General features: G+C 46.2%; 1 protein-coding gene and 1 long non-coding RNA gene across 4 annotated transcripts; one reads left to right on the forward strand and one right to left on the reverse strand.

Annotated features, from left to right (window-relative positions):
• Positions 1–933: 933 nt before the first annotated feature.
• Positions 934–22,618, forward strand: CLTA (clathrin light chain A). 3 transcript variants are annotated; one of them, XM_047767922.1, is made up of 7 exons: positions 934–1,281; positions 9,057–9,094; positions 11,210–11,327; positions 16,238–16,349; positions 19,978–20,031; positions 21,207–21,242; positions 22,166–22,618. In XM_047767922.1, the coding sequence occupies exons 1-7, from the start codon at positions 1,083–1,085 to the stop codon at positions 22,335–22,337; spliced, it is 729 nt and encodes a 242-aa protein (XP_047623878.1). In that variant the 5' UTR covers positions 934–1,082; the 3' UTR covers positions 22,338–22,618. The 3 variants fall into 3 exon arrangements, with proteins under 3 accessions (XP_047623878.1, XP_047623876.1, XP_047623877.1); XM_047767920.1 differs by lacking the exon at positions 19,978–20,031 and having other exon boundaries at positions 935–1,281; XM_047767921.1 differs by lacking the exons at positions 19,978–20,031; positions 21,207–21,242 and having other exon boundaries at positions 938–1,281.
• Positions 12,257–24,446, reverse strand: LOC125120131 (uncharacterized). Its single transcript, XR_007133253.1, has 2 exons — positions 23,299–24,446; positions 12,257–12,991 (listed from the first exon to the last, which is right to left on the reverse strand). It is a non-coding gene; the product is annotated as an uncharacterized LOC125120131 (long non-coding RNA).
• Between the last annotated feature and the right edge of the window lie 641 nt (positions 24,447–25,087).

Genomic DNA, 25,087 nt, shown 5'->3' on the forward strand with positions numbered 1-25,087 from the left:
GGCTACAGCTCCGATTAGACCCCTAGCCTAGGAACCTCCATATGCCACAGGAGCAGCCTAGAAAAGGCAGAAAGATAAAATAAAATAAAAAATAAAAAAGTAAAGTTCCTGCCTCCCTTAGGTGGGAAAGGAGTATAATACAAAAGATTGTGGCTAGAACCATTTGGAGCTGCTCAGGAGACCTGGGTTTCCTCTTGGCCACTGACTCCCCGTGAAAACCACGTCTTCTCTCACGCAGGGGTCTCAGTTTCCCTATGAACCAGATAATCCTTAAGGCATCTTTCGGTTCTAGAAATTTCTGCCTAGCTCTGAAAAGAGTACTGTATGCGAAAGGCTTTCTAAAAGGGGTTACATTCTCCTTTTTATAACAATACTATGGAGGAGAAAAGTCACAATGAATGGGAAGCGATTACATTTAAGTCAGGCAGCTCTAAAGGACAAAATAACCCCTGGGTGAATGGGTTAACAAACTTTTTTTTTTTTCTTTAGAAAGCCAGAACAGAGCCATAAAAGGACTCGGTTTTCTCAGTAATCCTGGAAGGAGGCAGTGCAGGACACTTGTTCCCATTTTACAAATGCGGAAAATGAGATCCCAAAAGCCTAAGTGTCTAGACTCTTTTGCAATCGGCCAGCCATCACCGCCCTGACTTCGCCTCACTTCCCGGTTCAACACGAGCGTCCCTTCTGAGGTGGCTGTCCCGGGTCAGTCCAGCCCCTAAGGCGGGTCAGGCAAGGCTGTCTTCGGACACACACCACTTCCGGCTCCCGGGGGCTGGAGGGGCTTAGCGCCTTCCACGCAGGTGCTTCCCGAGTCACGAGTTTTATTCGGGGGCCTTCCCCTCCTCCTGCTGATTGGTTAGCACTTGAACCATTTCTGTCCTCTGATTGGTTATTACCTTTTCGGCTCTCCAACACTGCCTATATCAACCGGATATGGGGGTAGGGTTTCCGCTTCCGTCTTCTCCCTCCTCCAGCTTGTCCTCCGGTCGCGTTGCCACCACAGCGGCCGCTGCCGGGCGCGGTTACGGCGGGTCGGTTGGTGTGTCTTTCAGCGTCGATTTCTGTGCAGTTGAACGCCTGCCATGGCTGATTTAGATCCGTTCGGCGCCCCCGCCGGCCCCTCGCTGGGGAACGGAGTGGCGGGCGAGGAGGACCCGGCCGCGGCCTTCTTGGCGCAGCAGGAGAGCGAGATTGCTGGCATCGAGAACGACGAGGCCTTCGCCATCCTGGACGGAGGCGCTCCTGGGCCCCAGCCGCACGGCGAGCCGCCGGGGGGTCCGGGTGAGTGCCGGGCGCGTTCGGGGCGGGAGCGGTTGTCCGGAAACTCGGTCCGGAGTGCGTCTGAGAGCTCCGTGTAACTCTTGTTGTTGGCTGACCGGGAGGTTGAGGAGTGCAAAGAGGAAACGAGACCCGGGTTCAGTCATGCAGAAACCTGGGCTCGAGAAGCCTAGTCTGTTCTGTGAGTGTGTGTGAACCCTCCTGGGTACAGGCGGAGCCAGAAAGCCAAGAAAAGAAGGTGACAGTTTGAGGAGCCTTAAGAAGCCTGTTCAATTCAGGAACTTTTCATTGAGTACTTGCTTTGACTTGAACCTGGCTTCTGAGGCACAGCCGCATTGGCGCAGTTGGCCAGAGTTAACAGACAAGGCTGAGCTTAACACAGACCAGTTAGCAGGAAGGAAGACGGAAAAAAAGATAAGAATAGTGGTATTGTTTTTGAGACACACAAACAATTGCAGTGCAATTCAGCACTTAATGTACAGAATATTGGGTTCGAGGGAGGAAAGGAGGAGTGAGTAGGGAATGCAGGAAAGATGGTCTAGCTCTGGAGAGACAAACTCGGGCTAAAGAGGGTAAGAGTTTTGCCATTTGTCGAACGTATTGCGGCTAGGATTTCCGAAGCTCAACTTCCTCCGGGAACAGCTTTTGGTAGGAGTGCTGCCTAAACAGAACCTGAGATTAGTCTGGACCAGTCTTCCCAGAGGCGAGTAGAAAATGTGGCGTGGCCTCTCCCCACGCAAACGCCAGCAAAAAGGAGGGAAAGGGAACACGTGGTAAGCTACCAGTTTGACCTCTGAATGCCTTACCGGTGTGCAGAGTTTAGAATTGTGGTGGTAGGAGGGAGGAAACGAGTGCAAGAGACCTTTTCAATCGTTTAAGGAAGTAGGAAATTCGGTAGAAGAAAGGAGACTTGGCTTTTCATTTGCTTAAAAAAACATTCCAATTAAGGGAGAATAGGGTACTAGCGGGGCAGATAGGTGTGTTTATACTAAACCCAAACCTTCAAGGGGCCATGCAGGTGACATAAATGAGAGGAACCTGCTGGGAGTGAGATGATGAGGAATTTTGGAAACTGGGGCTTTGGTGCGCTCGATGAGCGGTCTTTGTAAAAGCAGTCAGACTAAGGAGTCTCAGTCTTCAGCCAGCCAGAACCTTTGGGGGAGTGGGTCTGGGGAGACTGCTAGGTTGCAGCCTGAATTTTTAAACTACACCATGCAAGTCAGTTCCCCCGTACGAACTTACAGAACAGGTAATAGGCCTAAAAAGGTAATTTACAGCCAGCATGTTGGGCTGAACTCTAGGCTATGGTGGGAAAACAAAGTTGGCTTTCAGTGATTAGGGTTTCTTAGTTGCTGTGGGTGGTCTTCACTGTTTGCCTGAGAATCAAAATTTATTTTAGATCCTTAGTTCATCTCCCCTCATTTGATAGAAAGAAGCATGAGTCCTACAGAGAAATGACTTGCTTAAGAAAAAAGGGCACGTTAACAGCTGAGCTCCAATTCTCCCTACCTTAGATTGTAGCATATTCTGTTGGCGTTTTTAGGCAGAGGTGGGGTGGGATGAGAGATTGCCATCTCTGAAAGACAGTTGTGGCTGCCCTGATGAGGACAGAGTTGGGAGCATCAGGACTCACAGAAGGCTGTCCTGATTGAGGACAGTGTTAGCTCTTGCTCGCTTTTGTTTCCCCGGTGCCTAGCAGGGTGTCTGGCATGTAGTAGATTCACAGGAATGTGCGAAAATGTCAGGTACAGGGGTCCTGTGTAGAACCAGCAGTTGTTGGTGATGGACAGTTTGGAGAGAGAGAAGGGAAAGAGTAAAGTTGGACATGGATCCCTTGTGCATCGAGCTTTCAGCAAAGGGAAGGAAGGGACGATTGCTGACTTATTTCCTAGGAAGTCCTTTCTTAGTAAACTAAGCATTTAGTGACTTAAAGCCAGATCTCTAACAGTGTAATTGAGGTTGGTAATAGTGCAGTGGTCAGAAAAAAAAAAATCATGCAGTGGTCAGCACTTCCTTTGGGGAGTAGAGAAGTGGTTGGACATTTTCTTTACCTCTTCTCTCTCTCCCTCTCTCTCTCTCCCTCCCTCTCTCCCTCCCTCTCTCTCTCTCTCTCTGTCACTCACTCTTGTGGTTAAGATTCTGTGCTGTCCTAGACTGCTTGAATGTGAGTTAAGCTTTGTGGTCTCAGACAATTTATATAACCAACACCACTGCCACTGCCCTGCCTCGGTTTTCTCCTCTATAAAAGGTGCAGATATAAACCGCCCGGGGTTGCTAGGATTATGTGAGCACCTGTGAAGTGCTTACATACACAACCTGGTGTGTTATTAACACAGTACCTGTTATTCCTTGGGAGTGGGATGAGAAAGGTGTTACAAACCCTATAGGCTTTGGAGTGTAATGAGAAACAGATTTTAGGAGGGATCTCTGTATCTGATGTGTTAGACAGGGATGTATAGGCAGGAGGTTCTAAGCGAGATTGAGGAGAGAGGAACATATCTAAACTCCAGCCTTATGGAAAACTCCCGTGGAGGACAGGCTAGGCCTGGTGTTATTCTCAGGAGATCAGAAAAACTGAAGTTTAGAGGTGAGAGGCTTGGAGTGAAGTGGCTCGGAGTTATTGAAGAAAGAGGCAGCCAAGTCTAGAGCTATGGAAAAGCCCTCAATCATGAGGGCTGAGGATGGAGGAGGCTAAGAGATGTGATTAAGGAGCTGCTGAGAGAGTGTGGCAGTGAGGCAGTGACTGTGGGAAGAGAGGTACGTAAAGGAAAGGTTTCTGTACGTGGAGAGGAATTTTCTTGGTAGCAGTGGTGGAAGGAAGTTCAGGGAAACCTCAGGCATGATACTTGGTAATAGTGCACATTTGCGGTATGCCAGATTCTCTGAACTTTCAGATCCTGGCAACAATAGCTCTACAGGCAGAGTGGTAGCGTCATCCTACTTCAGGCGAGAACTGACCAATTGCGGCACTTAAGCAGGGTTCCTAAGGTAGCAAGCTAAGACGTGACTGCGCAGGAATTCACACCCAGGTCTGCTTGATTTCCAGTGGTTGGGGAACATGGGAGACATGGGAGATTGAAGGTGGGTTTGGGACAGTCTTTCATCTCTGGAAACTTGTCCCGGCCCTTGTTTCTGTCTAGAGTTCCTGATGCCCTAGAAAGTTTCCTTCTGGAGCATCAAGTTGCTTGGCTTAGTTGTCCTTACTAAATCAAGGCCCTGGATGGCTTTTCTTTTGCATGTTTCTACAGCAACAGACAATCCTTTGACTGGAGCCAGTTGAATGTCAGTACAGTAGTATAGTAACAAATAAAAGCTCAAAGCCCTTGCCAGTGGATCTGAATGAGTCTTCAGACCTAAAGGAAAGGCAGCACGTGACCTGGAAGGAGCTATGGGCTAAGAATTGCTTTGAGTTTTGTGTCTGGAGTAGTGATCAGAGTCTCTCCTACTGGCAATGGCCCTGGGTTGGAATATATTAACTGGATAGTTGGGGTGTTAACTGTAATATATTAACCAGAATGTAGGCCTGGACAGACGAGCTATTGTAAGTGCTAAGATTTAAGATTATCTCACTCTTTTTTATTACACAAAAATAAATTTCAGGTGGATTAAGAGAGGCTTTTTTTTTTGCCACACCCACAGCATATGGAGGTTCCCTGGCTAGGGATCAACTTTGATTGATAGCTTCAACCTATGCCACAGCTGTGGCAACGCTGCATCCCTAACCAACCCCCTGCACCAGGCAGGGGATCAAACCTGTACCATCACAGAGACAATGCAGGATCCTTAACCTGCTGTGCCACAGTGGGAACTCCCAGACTTTCTTCTTCCTTCCTTCCTGCCAGCCTGCCTTCCTCCCTCGGTTCCCCACAGCAAATGGAGTTTCTGGGACGAGGATCAGATCCGAGCTGCAGTCTTGACCTCAGACGTAGCTGCGGCGACACCAGATCTGTAACCCACTGTGCCCAGCCAGGGCTCGAACCTGCGTCCCAGTCCTCCCAAGACACTGCCAATGCCGTTGCACCACCGTAGGAACTCTGAGGCTTTTTTTTTTTTTTTTAAGTACCAGAGGAAAAGAGGAAAAGTGATTAGAGTAGATAGTCTGCTAGCATAAAAGCAGAAAGAGCAATCATAAAGGAAAAAAAAACTGGATAGCATCTCATACAAGTTAAATAGTTCTAGGTATTAAATATCATAAACCATACAAAAAGATAGAAGGGAGAGTATTTTTACCATGAGAGCACAAATAGTATGGAAAGAATACTTAACAAAAGAAGCAGAAAAATGGGGGAAACTCAGGCAGTTTAGTTAAAGAAGAAAATCAAATGTCACTTAAACACCTCACAGGAAAGAAGATTGGCACAGCAGAGCCACTTTAAAATTTCTTTTTCTTGCTATCAGATTAGGACAAATTTTAAAATATGATAAAACTCAGTCTGTAGTATCACTGAAGCCCTGAAAAATTAGGTGCTCATGCTGATGGTGGAAATACACATGAGAGACCAAAGGAGGCAAAAATGGCTGGTATTTAGAGGTCTTTAAATGTTCTGGGAGTTCCCGTCGTGGCTCAGTGGTTAACGAATCCATGAGGTTGCAGGTTTGATCCCTGGCCTTGCTCAGTGGGTTAAGGATCCTGCATTGCCGTGAGCTGTGGTGTAGGTCACAGATGGGGCTTGGATCCATAGTTGCTGTGGTTCTGGCGTAGGTTGGCGGCTACAGTTCCAATTTGACCCCTAGCCTGGGAACCTCCATATGCCGCAGGAGTGCCCCAAGAAATGGCAAAAAGACAAAATAATAATAATAATAATAATAAATGTTCTGTGAACCATTAATTCTGTAGCAAGTAATTTATTACTGAGGAGCAATTGAATATGCGCCCAAATAATTTCATTAGTTTTTTGCTAAACTTCATAGCTCCAAAACCTGATAGAATACTTTAAATTTCTCTGGGTAGGTGGCATACAAACAGCTTGAAGTAGTAAAAAGCCACTGACAAAAAAAAAAAAATAGGAGAAATGCCTTTTTTTTTGGACGGTGCCCACAGCCTTTAGATGTTCCCAAGCCAGGGATCAGACCCACACCACAGCAGTGACCTGAGCCACTTCTGTGACAATGCCAGGTCCTTAACCCATTGTGCCACAAGGGAACTATAAGAAACTCATTTTTGTAGTATCATGAATAAAGCATAGGAATAAAACAATTAGGGAAATGAAGAAAAGCATGAGAAACAGGTTGAAATAATTGATACAGAACCAGCACATGAAAGGTGGATCAGAGCTGTGGTGGGTTGGCAAGTGCTTAGATCCTGTGGTTTGTTTTCATGCCTCAGATTATCAGAGGATCCTTCTTCTGACTTCCTGCTTGGTCAGGTGTTCCACCAGTTTTTAAACGCTGATTGTCTCCTAATGCATGAGTTTAATATTTTTCTTATATGTCTTAAACATAAAAAATTTAGAGAGAATATTGTCATCAATTACCGGCCCCTTCAAGAACACCTTACTCATTTCAAGGAAGCAAGCCTACACGTATATTAAGGTTGTTTGTAAAGTGCTGACAGATTTGTTCTGAGGATTAAAATTTAATATATAGAAAGCATTTAACATGGTGTCTGGCACACTGGAAGCAGTAAGTAGTAGGTGTTTTCATACTCAAAAGTTGAGAATTTAATGATAGAAATGAATTACTAAAAAGCATATGTTATAGGAGTCACATTTTGCTGAGAGAAATTTCATGTATATGCATTAGGTAAACCCCAAAAAAAAAAAAGAGAGAGAGAAAACCAATAGGCTGAGTAATGGTAAGGCATTTTTTTCTGTCTCCACTTTCCTTTTTGTAAAAACAGTGTTTTGCTATCAGGGAAACACGCTGTGGAAATGAGAGTTTTTAATCTTCCCAAAGCCAAAAGGAGGGTCATTGGGAGGAGCCAGAGAATGAAAAGAATGGATAAAATGTTAGGGCTGATTTGCAAAATAGGCAGTTCTTGTTGGGTTTAATTAGATAACAACCCAGAAGACTGGAGGAGTGGTTTGATAAAATCTTCACCTGTTCAGAGGGAAGAATGCTGCTGAGAGACCCTGCCTCTGGCTTCTAGGATAAGTTCTCATATTCGAGGGCCTTGTGATGGGGACCCACACTAGCTTCTCTGCATGCCTTTTACTGCTTGGATTCTTGTATCTTTTAGTTTCATCTCCTCTACTCTTCCTCTCCTACCCCATGTGATGACATGATCATTGTAGTTTGAAAACGGTTGGACAAAATAACAGAAGTCCTACATAGTAGGCAGTAAATAGGTGTCAGCCAACAGATACATAGAATATGTAGGTGGAAAGTCCAATTTTTTTTCTTTTTCTTTTTTTCTTTTTTTTTAGGGTGGCTTCCGCAGCATATGGAGGTTCCCAGGCTAGGGGTCTAATTGGTGCTACAGCTGCGGGCCCGTGCCACAGCAACACCAGATCCAAGCCTCGTCTGCAACCTACACCACAGCTCACAGCAACACCAGATCCATAACCCACTGATCGAGGCCAGGAATCGGACCCTCAACCTCATGGCTCCTAGTCGGATTCGTTTCCACTGTGCCACAACAGGAACTCCCGGAAGCTCCATTTTTATGTTGCCTATATTGAAGCTTTTAGGGGAGGCAGAGCAGCTGCTCCAAAAGGCTGTGTGGAACCCTATACAGACTGTCTCAGTGATGGCTCTTGGGTCAGGGCATGGGTTAGAAACACATACTTATTGGGCCAATCATGTAACTGAACTATGGACATACAGTATGGGTTTTAAAAGAGGAAATGAGGCTAGTGGGATCTGGTAAATTGACCAGAGCATGCTGTACCTAGGGCTGCCTTTGTGTCAGGAATGCAGGCCCAGTATTGCCAGATCTTCTATTTGTACCCCCCAGTCCTGGAAATCCTGATTTTGTGAAATGTCCTGGTCTAGTACTTTCTATCTTAAGTAAAATCTCTTAAGTACTAACTATGGACCATCAGTTAGTACTGTATAGATTGATAATCTCTGGGTCTTATCTAGACATTTTTCATATTTCTGAAATAGACTTTCTCTTTTAGCTCATGAACAATTAATTGTGCTAATAAGATCAGATTGTACATGCTTTGAGTTTTTGTAACTTGCATCCTTGAAAACACTGATTTAATCTGGTATGCCCAAATCTTACTGTTCTGGGCTAATTCCAAATTTCACGTGGACTAGAGGAATTAGCAAGAAGTCTCAAGTGTAGACCCTCAGGTGCCAAACCTACTCCACAGGATGGAGAGTCCTAACCCCCACCCCCCCATCCCCCGCCCCCAAAAGCATCTTGGTTTAAACATGAAGCTGCACATCTCTGCTCACTGTGAAGGATTCCATGCCATGTTTCTCCTTTGCCTTCTCCAGAACTTTCATAGAGAAACTGTTGCTCTGTGAGACTCTTCTGCCAGGCTCCTAAGTTGTCTCTCTGAGCCAGAAGACAATATCAGAAGCTTTGGGGCTTGGGGGCTTGAGACAGATTTGTCCACATTTTGGTGAAGTCTTTTGTTTATGAGCACATCTTGATTTCATTAACTAGGAAGTTGTCCATTGTTCTGTCTTGTGCCGAGCATGGGGCTAGCATTTGGCAACTTAGAGTACCTATAGCACACAATACTGTATCGTGCTCTGAAACTGTTTGGCCTAGCATTTGGCAACTTAGAGTACCTATAGCACACAATACTGTATCGTGCTCTGAAACTGTTTGGCCTAGCATTTGACCAGCCCCGATTGACAGATTGAAATGTTATGTCTTGCAGATGCCGTTGATGGAGTGATGAATGGCGAATACTACCAGGTACAGAATATGATTATGTTGAATGATAGTGCTTGAGAGTCTTTCTCTCCTGTGATTCGAATTGATTGGCCTAGAAAGGACTGCACTCCTTTGACTTTCCTGGATGTATTAGTAACTGGTATGTTACCTGCCAAAGTAGAAGGGTTTGAAGAGAAGTGACATTGATAGGGCCTTCTTTTAAAATGTGATTGACCCGGCCCTAGTGGTACCAACTTTATTCTCAAGAAATGACCCTTCATGATGATGGTGGTGGTGGTGGTGGCAGCAGTAGCCACAGCTAATTTATACACTATGTGCCGTGCACTGCGTCAAGCACTGTTCATGCTGAATCTTTAGTTCTCCCAACAACCTGAGGGACCTATACTATTATTATTCCCGTTTACAGATGAATAAACTGAGGCACACAGAGATTAAACCAGGAGCCTGAAAATAACAGGTAGTATGTGGTGGGGCCAACATTTGATCCTTTGAGCTTTCAGATTGTATTGAGGGTGAGGGTGGCTGGTATTCGTGATGCCTACCGTTATTTCCCCTCTGTATCGCTAAGCTTTGGTTATCAGATCACCTTGCATCGGCTTTAATTACAGAAAATTTACTAGTCGATAGAATTGAAAGAGTTCTAAGCGAGGCTCAGGGTCCTTGGACTGGGACTCGGACTCATTTCCTCTAGGACTCTGTTTCTGCAGGCTCAGTGTGCAGTTTTGTCCTCTGTCATAGTGGCAGAATAGCTCTAGCACCTCTGGGCCTCCTGTGTGCATGTCATACTAGCTAGAACAACGTGGAGTTTTTTTCCCGAGCACTTAAAGTCCTGTATTTCCGTCTGGACCAGATGGAGGTGATCACTGTGGCCTGGGGAAATAGCCTGCTTGCCTTGCTTCTGCCTGGGTTTCTGTCCCCTCTTCAGCCAATTACCTGTCAAGAAGGACAAGGTTAGTCGAATTAGTTTAAGCCAAAGATGAACTGTCAAGGGCCAGATAGTAAACATTTTAAGCTTGGTGGGTCAGGAGGTCTCTGTCAAACTATTCTGTTGTGGAAGCATCTGTGGACAGTATGTAAGTGAATGAAGACAGCTATGTACAGTAAAAGCTCATTACAAAAATGGGTGGCTGACCTGGCTGTAGTTTTCAATCCCTGGCTTAGAGCTTGGCCTTTAGAGTGAGACAGAATGGGGTTCCGTCTTGGCTTTATCCCTTACTGGGCTGTGAATTTGAACATGTCATTTCTCTGTGCCTCTGTTTAATCCCTCAGCTGTGACATGGGAATAAAAACTTGCTTACAGGATGTTTGGGAAATAAAGCTTTTATGTGACTTACACATGGAAAGTGCTAATTTGTTCCTAATACTACTGTAAATAAATTTTTTTTGAATGGCCACACCCATGGTACACGGAAGTTCTCAGGCCAGGGATTAAATCCGAACCACAGCTGTGGCAATGTGGGATCCTTTATCCTGCTGCACCTGGCCTGGAATTGAACCCGAGCCATTGCAGTTGGGTTCTTAACCCACCGTGCCACATAGGGAACTCCTCTTTCCATCTTTGTTTATGGTCTCGTTAGGTTAAGCTGGTAATATTCTGTCGTTCAGTAGGTGGAATAATTCTCTAAAGATTAGATTCTGGAGTTCCCATCACGGCTTGGTGGTAACAAGCCCAACTAGTATCCATGAGTATGTGGGCCCATGAGTATGTGTGTTTGATCCCTGGCCTCGCTCAGTGGGTTAAGGATCTGGCATTGCTGTGGTGTAGGCCAGCAGCTGTAGCTCTGATTGGACCCCAAGCCTGGGAACTTCCATATGCTGTGGATGCTGCCCTAAAAAGACAAAAAAAAAAAATGATAAGACTGTTTCCAGTAAGTCCACTACCCAGCTTTCCCATGTCCCACTTATTTACAGGATAACAACCATTCTGCCTCCCTTGTGGGTTGCAAGGATTGAGTGCATAATGTTGAAAGCTCCTTGTCAGCATTTAAAGCTGTGTTGTTGCTCTTAAGGTCATCCTTCAAGAGGTCATTCCTTGAGGTCATCCCCTGCACATTACCAGGGGTTCTAACTGGGGTGAAACACATTTCTGCGGGGAGGTTTCAGTACTGATAGAGCACAATTGTGTTTTGTGTAAAGGAGAGTAATGGGCCGACAGACAGTTATGCAGCTATTTCACAAGTGGATCGATTGCAGTCAGAGCCTGAAAGTATCCGTAAATGGAGAGAAGAGCAAACGGAACGCTTGGAAGCCCTTGGTAAGGAATCCCTTTCTGTCTTTGGGTGTCTGTCTTTGGGTGTCTGTTTTCAGTGGAATAGTTGACCTTGACTCTGCTTTGATCTGGTTTTAACTTGAATTAGCCATAAAGTCCTTGTCCAGTTTGGGGGAAGATAGCCTTCTTATTGTGAAGGTCACAGGCCACTCACTTGGAGATGCTTGATCACAGGCCACTGTGTGGAGATTGAGGCAGCCCAGAGAGCCACACGTGCATCATCTCCTCTCAGGAAGGGCAGAGTGGTGCTGCAGAAAGAGCCTGAGACGTGGAATGAATGACAGGGGTTCCAGGCCCAGCCCTAACTCTTAGCAGCTATGGGCACTTGGTTGCTCAAACCAAGTGTGTTTCTTCATCAGTGAAGTAAGATCAGTGTTACCCAAAGGGAGTCTGAGATGGTATTTATGAGAGTGCTTTGTGAACCTGAAGGTATTATATCCATGGGAGGGACTTCACAGCCCATTTACCATTTGAAGGCTGAATTTAAGGTAATGTCTAAGAGGAAAATGTGAGGGATGTCAGGAAACCCTGACATGTACAATTTGGTTTTCTTACCCTAATATCCTTGCAAGATAAGTTTTTACAGTTATGGGTGAGGAAAGTGAGGATCATAGGACAAGTAAGTTTTCGAATCACACAGCTAGAGGTTGGTAGAGTCAGAATTTCAGCTTAAGATTGTCCTGCATCAGAATCCACACCCATCCCTTCTGCTGCATTACCTTTAGCCTACACCATCTCTAGGGCAGGCCGAGCCTGAGATCAGTGCCAGCCAGCCTGGCCTTTGATGAAAGGCCTTTGATGAAGAGCCTTCTCCATGGAGTGTCATCTCTTAGTTAAGATCAGAAAAGATCTGTACTTGAGGGTTGGAAACATACGGCAGAGTTGGAGGTTGGGGGGGAATGTTATCCACAGGATGGTGTTTTCTCAACTTTTTATTAAAATTTCAAACAATAGAGTATAACAAATGTGTGTTCCTCCTCCAGATTCAGTGATAAATATTTTGCCATATTGGGTTATCTTTATGTAAGTGAGGCATGTATGTGTGTGTGTATATTTTAGACATTCATGTGCACACACAGGTATATGTGTATCGTGAATATCCATGTCATTTTTTTCGGATCCACTTTAAGATATAGACATCACATACTTCATATTGAAATATTGTACATCTAGAAATGACAGTCTTCTATGTAACCATAGTGTCGGCTTTATTACTCCTTCCTGTGAATCACTAAACTAGTAAAAACATGACTCACATGGTGTAACTGACACCTAGAAATAGGAAGGGACTTGACCCGGATAATACAGTCAATTAGTATAAAATCTTTTCTCTCTCCAGCCTAATTTCTATGGCTTGCAGAGCAAAAGGCACACTTAGGTTTGAACCTTGACAGCACTATCCAATAGTAGTTTCTTTGACGATGGAAATATTCTGCTGTTCGGTGTGGTAGCCACTAGCTACATGTGGCTAGTATGACTGGGAAATTGAATTTTAAATTTCAGGTCATTTGAATCACTCTAGCCACTGTACTGGATAGCAGCTTTAGGTTTGTAGGACTTCATGGTGGTCTTTAGGTCAATAGGTCTTCATGGTGCTAGCTAGCAGCCTTTGTCCATACTTATTCTTTGAATATCTCTTCTGAGTAGGCCTAGAGGCAAGACATAGCTGGTATTAGTACTAGTGGAGTATTTTTCATGTTGCAGAACCCAGCTTTATCTTTTCCCTTTCCCCAAAATGTAGCAGAATTATTTTCCCCATGGAGGGAGTAAGTAGAGTATAGTTTGGTATCTAGAAAAAATTGCATTTTCTTTTTCAATATCAAATTAGCCTCTTTGGGAATATTCCATAAACTGTTGTTTTCTTGGGATGCCTTCCTGAGGGAAGTCAAACATTTGGCCTCATATTCCAACAGAATCAAATTAAATTGATCCATGAATTAGGTGTTGCTGCAGTTTCACCTTTTATATTTGAAAGCACTGTGAGAAAGTGCAAGATGCTAAAAATAGAGAAGCATAGCTGTCCATGGTTTTCAGCTCAGCTGCAGGCTGCATTCTCCGGTAATTTACTGCAATCGGGTAATGAGGATGGCCAGAGAAGACAGCTGTCAGTGTGCCCTGCTCTCTAAGAGGATTTTTCACCCTCCCTTCCCCCTTCTTCTCAAAGAGATTGTATGACAGCTTGGTTAAGCATTTAAGAATTCCAGATTCTTATTACCAGCATCACTTCATAAAGCTGTAAAAACAAGAAGATGGTTTTTTTGGGTTTTGTCTTTTTAGGGCTGCACCCACGGCATATGGAGGTTCCCAGGCTGGGGGTCAAATCGGAGCTGTAGCTGTTGGCCTGTGCCACAGCCACAGCAATGCCAGATCCGAGCTGCATCTGCAGCCTACACCACAACTCACGGCAAGGCCAGATCCTTAACCCACTGAGCGAGGCCAGGGATTGAACCTGCATCTTCATGGATGCTAGTCAGATTCGTTTCCACTGAGCTACAATGGGAACTCCAAGAAGATGATTTAAAGGAAATAGTTTATGCACAATCTGTGCAGATGGACACAATTTTTATTAGATTTAATTTTTCAGCAATAAATTTCCATCTTTTAATCCCTAATATATAATAACATTTAAAATGTGATCATTAGACTATGCAGAAAGATACTCTCCAATCAAAAAGTAGTTTTTTGGAAGTAAGTTCACATCTCTGTAATTTCTTGCAAGTAATTCCACAACTCTGAAAAGGAGACCTTCTATTTTAAATTTTTTTCAGTCTTGTCTACAGGGTGCAATTGGCCCACAGCATCTCTCCCTGCATTGCTTCACAGTGCCCTCTCTTCTACATACCCCTGATGCCATGGACAGACACACATCACACTTGAGTATTGGGTGGAAAATTTGAGCAAAATAATTCTCCTTCTGAGTGACAGATCATCTTCTGCTAAGCTAACCGAATAAAGATCTTTATTAATCTGAACCTTTGGGTAGATTCTGGCTGCTTCTAAGCTGTTTCTAGTAGTACAGACACAGATTGTTACTCCAAAAATTTTCTTGTAAATGCCTGCAGTTGCCCTGAACATTTCATTTCTTTGAGTGGTTGTTTGCGTTCTACTTTCCTCCTCAAGGATGCTCATCAGAGCTTGGGCTCTGGCGCTGCACTCTCCAGACTCTGGTCTGGATCACTGGTGCCTACCTGCTGGTCACATCTCGTGATTCTTGCTGGGCCTGCCTCCCTTTCTGTCCTTCCCTCTGGAGGCAGCATAATCAAGTACAAACATGTGTGCTTTAGAGTTGACCCTGGGTTTGAATCTTGGCTCTGCTGCTTATAACCTTTGGGAAAGTTGCTCAGACTTGCTGCTGAATATGGAACTAGTTTGCCTTCTTGGGATTTTTGTAAAGATTAAATGAGGCATCTATAAAACATCTGCCAGAGAGGACGTCCTTAAGAATATACCGAAATGGGAGTTCCTGTCATGGCTCAGTGGTCACAAACCCAGCTAGCATTGGTGAGGACGAGGGTTCAATCCCTGGCCTTGCTCAGTGGGTTAAGGATCTGGTGCTGCCGTGATCTGTGGTGGAGGTCACAGCCGTGGCTTGGATCCCGCATTGCTATGGCTGTGATGCCAGCTCTGACTCAACTTCTAGCCTGGGAACTTAAATATGCCTCGGGTGCGCCCCCCGCCCCCCAAAAAGGAATACGCTTAAATTGAAATATTAGGATAACGTTGTGTCAACTGCAGCAATAGTGTGACCTTTACTTCTTTCTTTTCTACCATTTACTAACATGTTTCTTTAGCTCAGTGTCTTAGGGAAACCCCATATTTAGTCCTGAAAAAGTTCATGGTTCAGAAAACAATCTGGCAGACTTGCTAGGTGTGCATTTTCTCTCTCTCATCTAGAATTTTTTGGAGAGCTATTAAGAATGAACCCTCCCCCTCCCCCCTATGTCATAGAAGTACTTCTACCACATTTAGTGAAGAGAGTGCCACCTTGTCTTTTACAGAACCATTCATGGTCCAACCTGGGGTGCAGAAAATATGAGATTTTATTAAAAGATTATTTATTGGAATGGAAGGGCAATGGGATTCTACTGTACAGCACAGGGAAATGTGTTTGGGTCACTTTGTTGTACATCAGAACTTGAAACATTGTAAATCAACTTATAATAATAATAAAAGATTATTTAATGTGAATAGTCCATCCTGAACTAGTATTGGCAGCATTATTAAAGAATTGCCTGTAATTGCATTTTCCCCAATTGGTGCCTCCAAAGTCTCTTTTTATTTATTTTATTTTTTTTTGTCTTTTGTCTTTTTTTTGTTGTTGCTGTTGTTGTTGTTGTTGCTATTTCTTGGGCCGCTCCCGCGGCATATGGAGGTTCCCAGGCTAGGGGTCCAATCGGAGCTGTAGCCACCGACCTACGCCAGAGCCAGAGCAATGCGGGATCCGAGCCGCGTCTGCAACCTACACCACAGCTCACGGCAACGCCGGATCGTTAACCCACTGAGCAAGGGCAGGGATCGAACCCGCAACCTCATGGTTCCTCGTTGGATTCGTTAACCACTGCGCCACGACGGGAACTCCAAAGTCTTTTTTAAGTAAAAAGGCAATACTTCTACCTCTCCTCCCTCAGAAAAACCCCCAAACTAGAGATCCACTAAAGGGTAGATGGACCAGGATAAATTGTGGTGAAACATTTTGACTAGATAGCCGAGATCCAGAGCTGGACGTACAAACAGGGAAAATAGAATTTTTCCTTCCCTCCTGACTGTTCTCCCTCTAACACAAACATGCACTCGCACGTAGCATAAGATTAGTAAACTCCAAATAAACAGTGAAGTAAACATTCAGTTTGTATTTTGCCTCATTTGTGTTGTCTTTCTTTTCATTCCTTTTAAAGATGCCAATTCTCGGAAGCAGGAAGCAGAGTGGAAAGAAAAGGCAATAAAGGAGCTGGAAGAGTGGTATGCAAGGCAGGACGAGCAGTTACAAAAGACGAAAGCAAACAACAGGTCAGTCCGCGCCGCTTCTAGCACAGGTCATTTGCCGAGACGAGTCGGGTCCATTTCCAGCAGCCAGTATGGGCTTTCAGCTGCCACCTCTTGTAGTGTGGAGTGTCTTTGTAGGTTTTCTAAAAAATACTTAAAACATGAGGGTCATGGGTCTCCGTGGTCTTGCGAGTAGTTCAGATCCCCATTGTAGTGAGTCTAGCTCTGCCACTAGAGCTGAGTTGACATGCATGTCCTATAATGCTGTGGTTCCGCAGAAGAAAAAGTTACCTCAGGGGTCAAGTCCACGTGTCAAAATGTAGCCCTGGAGTGAAAGGCCGCTTTCATGATTCTGCCAGGATTTCAGTATTTGGAGGTGATCACGTCGACTGGGTTGTGTCACATCCCCTAAATACAGCCCAGCGCTCCGAGGGCTGCTTCCCAGAGGGTCCGCTAGCAGGGACATGTGCTTTTTCACTAGGTGGCCAAGATGATCCAACACAGTGACTTCAGGATTAAGGATTCTCTGGGTGCTTATTATTTGTGTCTAAGAAAATCTCGGGTTGACTTTCTTTAAATGTTCTTTTCAGAATTTACTCTTACTTAAGGTTAAGTAGTTATAGGAGAAATTAGTCATTCTCGTGTCACCACCACCCAGCAGCTGTGGTCTTAAATGCTTTGCGCTTGGAACCCACTGCCAGAAAAGAGGGAGCTGACTGCTTTGCCAGACAGCTTCTGTCATTGTGGGGCAGCTATGGCAGAACAGACGGACTGTTTGTGTAGCAGCCTTCAGCCACCTGTCTCCTATCCTTATTTCTGTCATTGCCCTAGGTGCCAGGCTCAAGCCTGTGTCCTGGCCACCTTCCTGTGGGGCATGGACTTTGTAAGCGTGCCTGTTGGATTCCATTTGAAGGTCTGTGACAAGTACAGTGGGGCTGTTGTCTGGTCGGGGTTGAGATGCTAAGGGTGTCATTAGCTACTGGGGCTTTTGCTGAGATGGTGGTCATTTTGAAGTGCTGACAGGTCCAAGCTCCTTTATCCTGTGCTCATTCAAGATGAGTGCCCCCAGAGGCAAGTTCAGATTTCTAAACACAGATGGGTGGGTGCTTTGTGCAAAGAACTTCGGAGACCTTGTTTGCCCTGGTGAGGCACCTCAGGCTGTGAGCCTGCTCAGAAGAACATGGAGAAACAAGGCTGACCCGCCATGTTCAGTGTCCCTAATGTTGAAGCACATTGATGTACAGATTCTCAGGCTTAAAAAAAATGATTATGTTGGGAATAGGCTTCCCACTGCAGAAATTTTTTTCAAGCCAGTGTTGCTAACTTGTATCTCTTCTGTTGAAAGAGAAAAAACAAACAAACAAACAAAAAACCTCTCTCTGTAGTCAGTGGTCTTTGGAGAGAGTAATCACACCTGTTTTCAGGAGCTCAGTTGTGAAGGTTTAGTCCCTCCCAGCATTGTTTGAGAGTTTGGGGACCTTTCTTAGAATTGCAGACTGTTGGTTTGGATGATCTTATAATAGATGAAGCTCTCAAATTCCAGAGAGAGGAAGAGACTGAAACTTGCCGCTCACTGAGAACATAGGCCTTCGAAGTGGGTCACTTGCCAGTAGTCACTGTCAGCAGGGTTCCAGGACCCAAGGGTGGGTTGGTACACCTTATTCCAATTACTATTCAGTGGGCTGGGGTGGGAGCCATCACAGAACACCCGGAGGGACGTCTTTGAGTGGTGCACACCTTCCCCTGGAGGTTTTGGCAGTGCGGAGTGCTCTCCCTTTCCCCTCTAACCTAAACATTTATAAAGTGACTCATCTTTGTCATTGTCTGTCTTCAGGTGAATAGAGAGTAGTTTGAGTAGTTTGAGAAAAGGAACTGAGGGGGCAGCAAGTGGTGACTTTGCAAACAGTAGCCTATTGCACCTTTTATAAGGTAGCTTTAGTTTCACCTCTTTCAGGGCTAGTAAGAGTGTGGGAAATCCTTGATTCTCAGTGGTGGCAAACATTTTCCATGCCCCCCCTGGGCTGTTCACGTTGGTCTGCTGAGCTCACAGGGTCAGGCCTGAAGCTGTTCCTTCTCTCCCCTTTCCCGAAGCTCCTTCCCTGCTCCCCTGAGGTATGCTGCTTTCAGGTGGGTGAAGAACAAATAGGTGGAGGGCCCGCCTGTGTTTGTGGGATTTGCCTTTTGTATCTGGGGCCGTAGCCCTACTGTCACTGCAAAGGAGCACAAAGCCTGACATGCACGCTTTTGTTGTCTTAGTGAGGCCTTGCACAGGAATCAGGAAACCTTTCTTCTCTCTCAGTCAAAGCCAGCACAAGTTGAGGTTGATTAGATTTAGCCCTTTGTGTAAACTAAAAGGATTATAGGCTTACGAGTTGGCCTGCCTTTCCTCTCCCTCCCACCCATTGTGCCCACAAACAACTCTGTTTTCCTGCTGACTCACTTGGAGTTAAAATCAGGTTGTTCTTTTTGCTTTCTTTAAATTTCCACAAAACACCTCCTATGTATAAAACCAAAATGAGAAAAGCAGGGGTATGTGTAAGTTTAAAAATAAATTAAAATTACTAGAATTTCCCTTCACATAAATATGTGAGCTTCGGTTAATGACCAGGTATGACTCTCCTTAAAAAACACCCTTCACACTCCTACCCCTCAAACCGACTTGGCAAAGGACAGGGTAAGCCTCCTGGAGGGAGGTTCCCTGCCACCCATGTGGGGTGAGGGGGGCCAGCTGGGGCCAGAGTCTAGTCCAGCCTTGTCCCCTGTGGTGTAAACTTGAGCCCAGGTTGCCCCCCTTTCTTTCTTGTCCCGGAGTTGCCGTTTTTGATCCATTCCCATGTGAGGGGTAAGGAGGGCTGACGTTCTGCCTGCTGGGCTGTACTTGGACAGAGCTGTTGCGTTTGGCAGGGCCTGAGAGGACAGGAGCTGGGTTCAGAGACAGACCAGAGCCCGGACCCTTGGCTGCAGGTCTTCCCCCCACTTGCCTCCAGGTGCTTTTTTAAGGTGATGAGCATTTTGAAATGACCACAGGAGGCTGGAGGTGATCCCAGCCAGCCCCGTGTTGGGGAAGCAGGAGTCGGATAATCTGAGATTAAGCTCGCAGGCTTTGGGACCTAGCATGCCTGCTGTCTGGCAGGATGGGTGCCCAGTGAGTTGGCGAGGCTGGCAGGGAGGGGGTGTGGCTTCCTGCGTGCGCACCAGCTGGGCAGCAGCGTGAGGCCCCAGGGGGCCTTGGTCGTGAATTCTTCCATTGCTGCTGAACAGGTTATTTCTTCTCTAGGCCTCCATCCCCTGTTCGCTCATCTGTACAGTGTGGGGTGAACACTAGGTTGTTAGGGTCGAGGACCAAATGGACACATGTCTGTCGAGGGGCTCTAAGTGGGTGCCTAGAAGATGCTCGCCGTTGTGGGAAAGGCCTGGGGATGAAGTTGGCAGCGCTCCCTCAGGAGAACCCTTCCTGCGAGGAGGACCAGCAGGAAACTGCCCTGCTGGAGGGTCTGGCCCTGGAAGCCTTGCCCGGGTTAGGATGGTGCCTTGGGAGCAGGTCCGCAGAGCACAGTCGTGCCTCTATTGTGGATTTGAGATGTTTCTGCTTCTCAATGTTCTCTCTTTTTTCCTGCCTGCTTGCCTGCCTTTTGGACCTCTTGCTGTCTAGGGTGGCAGATGAAGCTTTCTACAAACAACCCTTCGCTGACGTGATTGGTTATGTGTATGTTGCAACACTAATTCCTTTTTCTTGTTTTGATTGTTTCTACTTTTCATTTAGTTAATGCTCCTTTTATGTCACCAGTTTGTTTGCTTTTAAACTTAATTTTCAAATCAGCACGGTGGGGGCTGCCTAGGGGTTGATAAGCTGGGGTTCTGTTCCATTGTCTGTTGCTAAGAATCAACTCCCTGCAACTCTGGGTGCCATTTTCTGTTTCGGGGTTTAGGAGGGAAGGAAGCTGACACCCTTCCAAAATGTGGGTCATTTGTGATAGTGTCTGGGAAGGCTTTGGGACGGGGGAGGGCTCTGACCTCTTACTGTTGCTGCCACCACCCTGCCCCAGGTGGGAAGGGGTGGTGTCCCTACCTGGGGGAGGGGGAGGCCTGGGTTAGGAGCCAGTGAAGGCAGCATTGTCTACACTGGGTGCCTTTGAAGAATGTGGAATTGGTTGCCTCTCCCTCAGGGCAGAAGAATCAGAGCAGAGGGGGCTGTGTAATTGTTTCTCTGTGGTCTCACGTACCAGAAAGTGTAGTTCGGGGGCTGGCTTCTGATGCCTTATGTCCCACCCTGGCATAAAGAGACCCCACCCCCACTCCCTGGCTTTGAGGTCAAGAGAGCCAGAGCTGATGATCTGGGCCACTTTGGCTTTCCCCCCCTCACGAAAACTGCATCTTCTCTGGAAAAGTCTTTTGTTTTTTAAGAATTCCTATTATCAAAACAGTAGTCCTGAATCACTTCCATTTCCTCAAAATTAGGACTAGCTTTTGTTAGAAGGGAGGCAAGGATGGAATGGAGCAAGAAGAACCTGTGGGAAGGACAGGCGACAGGCTGAGGGCTGTAGAGCCTCTGAGGGCCCGTGACCTTGAGCTCTTCCTCCCCTTAGGAGACAGAACTGGGCCCCTGGGTGCATTTGCAGCGAGACTTGTGAAATGCTGGATTTACAGGTGGTGTTGGGTTTGCTTTTTGCACATTCTCTCTGGAGTAGAAATGGAGACTGGAAAGGTCGAGTCTGGGTTTGCTGGGCAGCAGGGTGGCCCAGCAAAGCCAGCGGCACGTCCCTAAGCGTACAGAGTGGCAAGGGCATGTCTAGCTTACTGACCATCTGCATTGAGCTCATTCTCATTTTCTGTATCTGACCTAAAGTTTCTCTCGTTTCTTTTCTTCTCTTCACCTTTAAGCACAAACATAAACCATCCTTGCTACAGCCTAGAACAGTTAAGTAAACCTTTCTCACCGCCCCTGTGTGTGCCATGAAGTCGCAGTCTTGTAGTGGCTCTGGGCTTCAGCGGTGTTTGCCACGGCCATCCCTGTGAGAGTGCCACCCCTTTCCCCACAGACCAGTCATCTCCATTGCTTTCGCTTTGCCCGTGATGCCTGTTGGAGTAGATGAAGTAGTGTGTCTTCCCTCCTTTTACCACTGTCCTTTTAGGCTGTAGCTCCTACCAGTTGGGGATGGGCTGACCTTGGTGTGAAAGAATGTTGGAGCAGCATCCTACCAAAAAGCGACTGACATGGATTGGCTCTCAGCCATTGGGTGCCTGCCACTGGCAGCGTGTGCCCTGAGAGGCCCGCGGCACCAGGCTGGAGGGAAAATGGCAAACTTTTGGCTGAACTGGAGAATGTCCGAACAAACCCCTTCCAGAATGGCTTTTAGTCTCTAGTGCCTGCTAGCATGGGAGCTTTGTCTTGATTTCCTTTTGATCTGCCCTGTTTCTCTCCAGCCTTAGGAATAAATGCAGAGGCTTATCAGGCTTCTCAGAAGTCTCTAAATTTACTTGAAACTTAGAATAGCCCAACAAACTACGGAAGTTCTTGGCCAGCCTGCTGCTTTGCCCTTGAAGGCAGTGAGTAGCTGGCTAAGGAGTTTTCAAATTCTCTGTATCATCAGAGAGAGTGAGCCCTGAACCAAACACCTGTATTCCAACATTTTACATAGCAGCCCAGGCACCCTGTGCCTAGGAAAGCTGGCCACGCATCTGCCCCGAGTCTTACCTGGGCCAGGGGCTGTTGCTCTTTGGAAAATCAGAATGCCATTAAGTCAGGCATGAAGAGGCAGTTGCTTCCATAACAAGGCAGCCACCAGGTAGCACACAGGGGGATTCTGCACTCAATCAACATCTTTTGTTGTTGCTTCCAGGGCAGCAGAAGAAGCGTTTGTAAATGACATTGAAGAGTCGTCCCCAGGCACGGAGTGGGAACGGGTGGCCCGGCTGTGTGACTTTAACCCCAAGTCCAGCAAGCAGGCCAAAGATGTCTCCCGCATGCGTTCTGTCCTCATCTCCCTCAAGCAGGCCCCCCTGGTGCACTGAAGAGCCACCGTGTGGAAACACTACATCTGCAATATCTTAATCCTACTCAGTGAAGCTCTTCACAGTAATTGGATTAATTATGTTGAGTTCTTTTGGACCAAACCTTTTTGTCTTTAGAGTTGATCATTGTTTGTGATTGCATGTTTCCTTCAACTGTGTTCTCCCTGGCATTCAGAGAGGAGCGGAGGTGCCCGGGGAAGGGAGGGAGGCCTCCCAAGGGCAGCCTCAACCTCTGCTTTTGTGCATTATTCTGAGAATAAATTTCTGTTTAAAACTATAAACAAACATGAAGCATAATTATTGGCCTCAAGATGTGCTGCAGTTCGGAGTGGTAAGGAATTTCCTTTTCTCTTCTCCAGGGGAGAGGAGGCACAGCCCTTGGGTGCCCACACCTGCCTTGAACTGAAATAGCTCCTGTCTGTAGGAGTTCCCATTGGAAAAGGGAGTTCCCCTTGCCTAAAAGTTAACCCTTCACTGCCTACCAGACATAGTAGAGCTTCACCATGCTAGACATTTTGGCTCTTATTGTAGGACCTTGGAGAGTCTGTTTCAGCAGGGGTTTCTCTGGGGGATAGAGGCTAGTGAGACCTTTTATTCCTTTGGATTCGGCCAGTAAACCTGAGTCAGCCTGGCCCCCTTACTCTGAATCCCCAGAGCATTACTCTGGGGTCTGTGCCACCCCTCGTACTTTGCTTATTTTATTTCTCTTGTCAAATCCTTCATCTAGACCTTGCTGGCCAGTACAGTAGCCACATGTGGGTAGGTAGCACCCACATGCAGGGGGCCGATTATAGAACATTTGCGTCATCATAGCGTTCTGGACGCTGCTCATCAGGTGCCTGCAGGAGACTGTATATTCCATTCAGACATCAACACTGATTATCTGCCCTCAGAACCTGTTACATTTTAGGTGACAGTTGCAGTGACTAACAAAGCTGTATTTCAGAAATCTAATAGTTACCTGGTACTATTAGGTAGCCCAAGTTGGAGACTGATGTGAACTCCTGTAACAACACACTCAGGAGGTGGGGGAGCGAGGGGTAGGTCTTGCCACTGCCAAAGAGCAAAGTCCACTATCTCTCCTATGGTAATTGAGTCTGTAAGGAAAAGGAACTTTTACTTTTCTGCCTATCTCCCCCATCCAAGCTTCTCAGTTGGGCATTCCTTGATCTGGCCCAGTTTCTGGCCTCTTTGCTTATTCCTCCCCTTTAGCTACTTTGGATTGCAATCAAGCAATCACTTACTGTTGCTCACCAACCATTTGTTTCTTCTGGGCCTTGCTGAGGCCACTGAAAATGTCAAAATCTGGTTTAGGAACTAGCTCAAAGGCAATGCCCACCATGCCTTTCCTTAATTCCTCCCCCTGAGCTCTCACGGCCACCTATGTGGGACAGCTTACCTTCTCATAATCTTGGTGTCATCTGGACTGGTCTTGCTTTCCACCTGGGATGGGCTTCATGAGGGTGGACGTGGCGGTTATAAGGTGTCAGTAAAGTTTATGACTGTCTCCAAGAAGTAACTGGATAATGACAGTAATGCTATATGGCTTCCAAGGCTAGCTTGTAAAAGGCAATGCAGCTTACTGCTGGTGTGTTGGAACACACAAGCTGGCAGTCCTCGAGCCACCATGTAAAAATGCTCTACCATCCTGAAGCATCCATGCTATAGGGGAAGCCCAGTCAGCCCATGTGGAGAGACCAGATTGAAAGGCCCTGAAACTACAAGCAAAGGAGATGCACGGCCAGTCCCTAATTTTCCAGCCACTTCCTATTCCAGCTCCAGCCACTGTCTAAGGGTAAGTGCATCAGATGCTGAGTCAGAACTGCCAGGTAGAGCCTTTCCTAAATTCTTAACCCATGGAAACCCTGAGAGAAGGTATTACTGTTTAATATGCCTTTTAAGTTCTAAGGTGGTTTGTTTCACAGCAGTAGTAACTTCGGATCATTTCTGCTGCCTGTGTTACCCACATGGGGCTTCATAAAAAGGAGTTGATCCATGAGTGCTCAACACTTAGTTTCAAACTACTTTCTTGGGGCCACTTTGCCTTTTGTCAAATTTTAGAGATTATTCAACATAGTATTGGAAGACCTAGCCGGAGCACTTAGGCAATAAAAGAAGAAAAGGAAAGGAAGAAATAAAACTGTTTAGTTTCCAGGCTAGGGGTCCAATCAGAGCTGCAGCTCCCGGCCTTCCCCACAGCAACAGCCACAGCCACAGCCACAGCCACCCCAGATCTGAGCTGTAGGCCAGGGAGGATTCAGGCTCGATCTGTGGCTCCTGAGCAATGCCAGGGATCAAACTCGCATCCTCAGGGATACTGCCTGGGTTTTTTTGTTTTTTGCCTTTTTAGGGCTGCACCCATGGCATATGGAGGTTCCCAGGCTAGGGGTCCAATCGGAGCTACAGCTGCGGCCTATACCACAGCCACAGCCACAGCCACACAGGATTCTTAACCTACTGAGCAAGGCCAGGGATCATACTCGTGTCCTCATGGATCCTAGTCAGGTTCATTAACCACTGAGCCACAAGGCAAACTCCACTGCCTGGGTTCTTAACCTGCTGAGCCACAGGAACTTCCTAAAACTATTTTTAGATGACATGATTTTATATATAGCAAACCCCAAGGAGTCCACCAAAAAACTGTTGGAATAAATGAATTAAGTTGCAGGATACAAAATCAGTATACAGAAATCTTTTTCCATCTCTGTACACTAATAATGGACTATCAGAAAGAGAAATCAAGAAAATAA

This window comes from Phacochoerus africanus, chromosome 2 (assembly GCF_016906955.1).
Source record: "Phacochoerus africanus isolate WHEZ1 chromosome 2, ROS_Pafr_v1, whole genome shotgun sequence".
Lineage (NCBI taxonomy): Eukaryota > Metazoa > Chordata > Mammalia > Artiodactyla > Suidae > Phacochoerus > Phacochoerus africanus.

What these genes read in the sequence shown, in the direction of transcription:
- CLTA (XM_047767922.1), top strand. Translation starts at nt 1,083, where the DNA reads ATGGCTGATTTAGATCCGTTCGGCGCCCCCGCCGGCCCCTCGCTGGGG. An exon ending in TGAATGGCGAATACTACCAG is followed by an intron (nt 9,095 to 11,209) that starts GTACAGAATATG and finishes TTTTGTGTAAAG; the next exon opens with GAGAGTAATGGGCCGACAGA. An exon ending in GGAACGCTTGGAAGCCCTTG is followed by an intron (nt 11,328 to 16,237) that starts GTAAGGAATCCC and finishes TTCCTTTTAAAG; the next exon opens with ATGCCAATTCTCGGAAGCAG.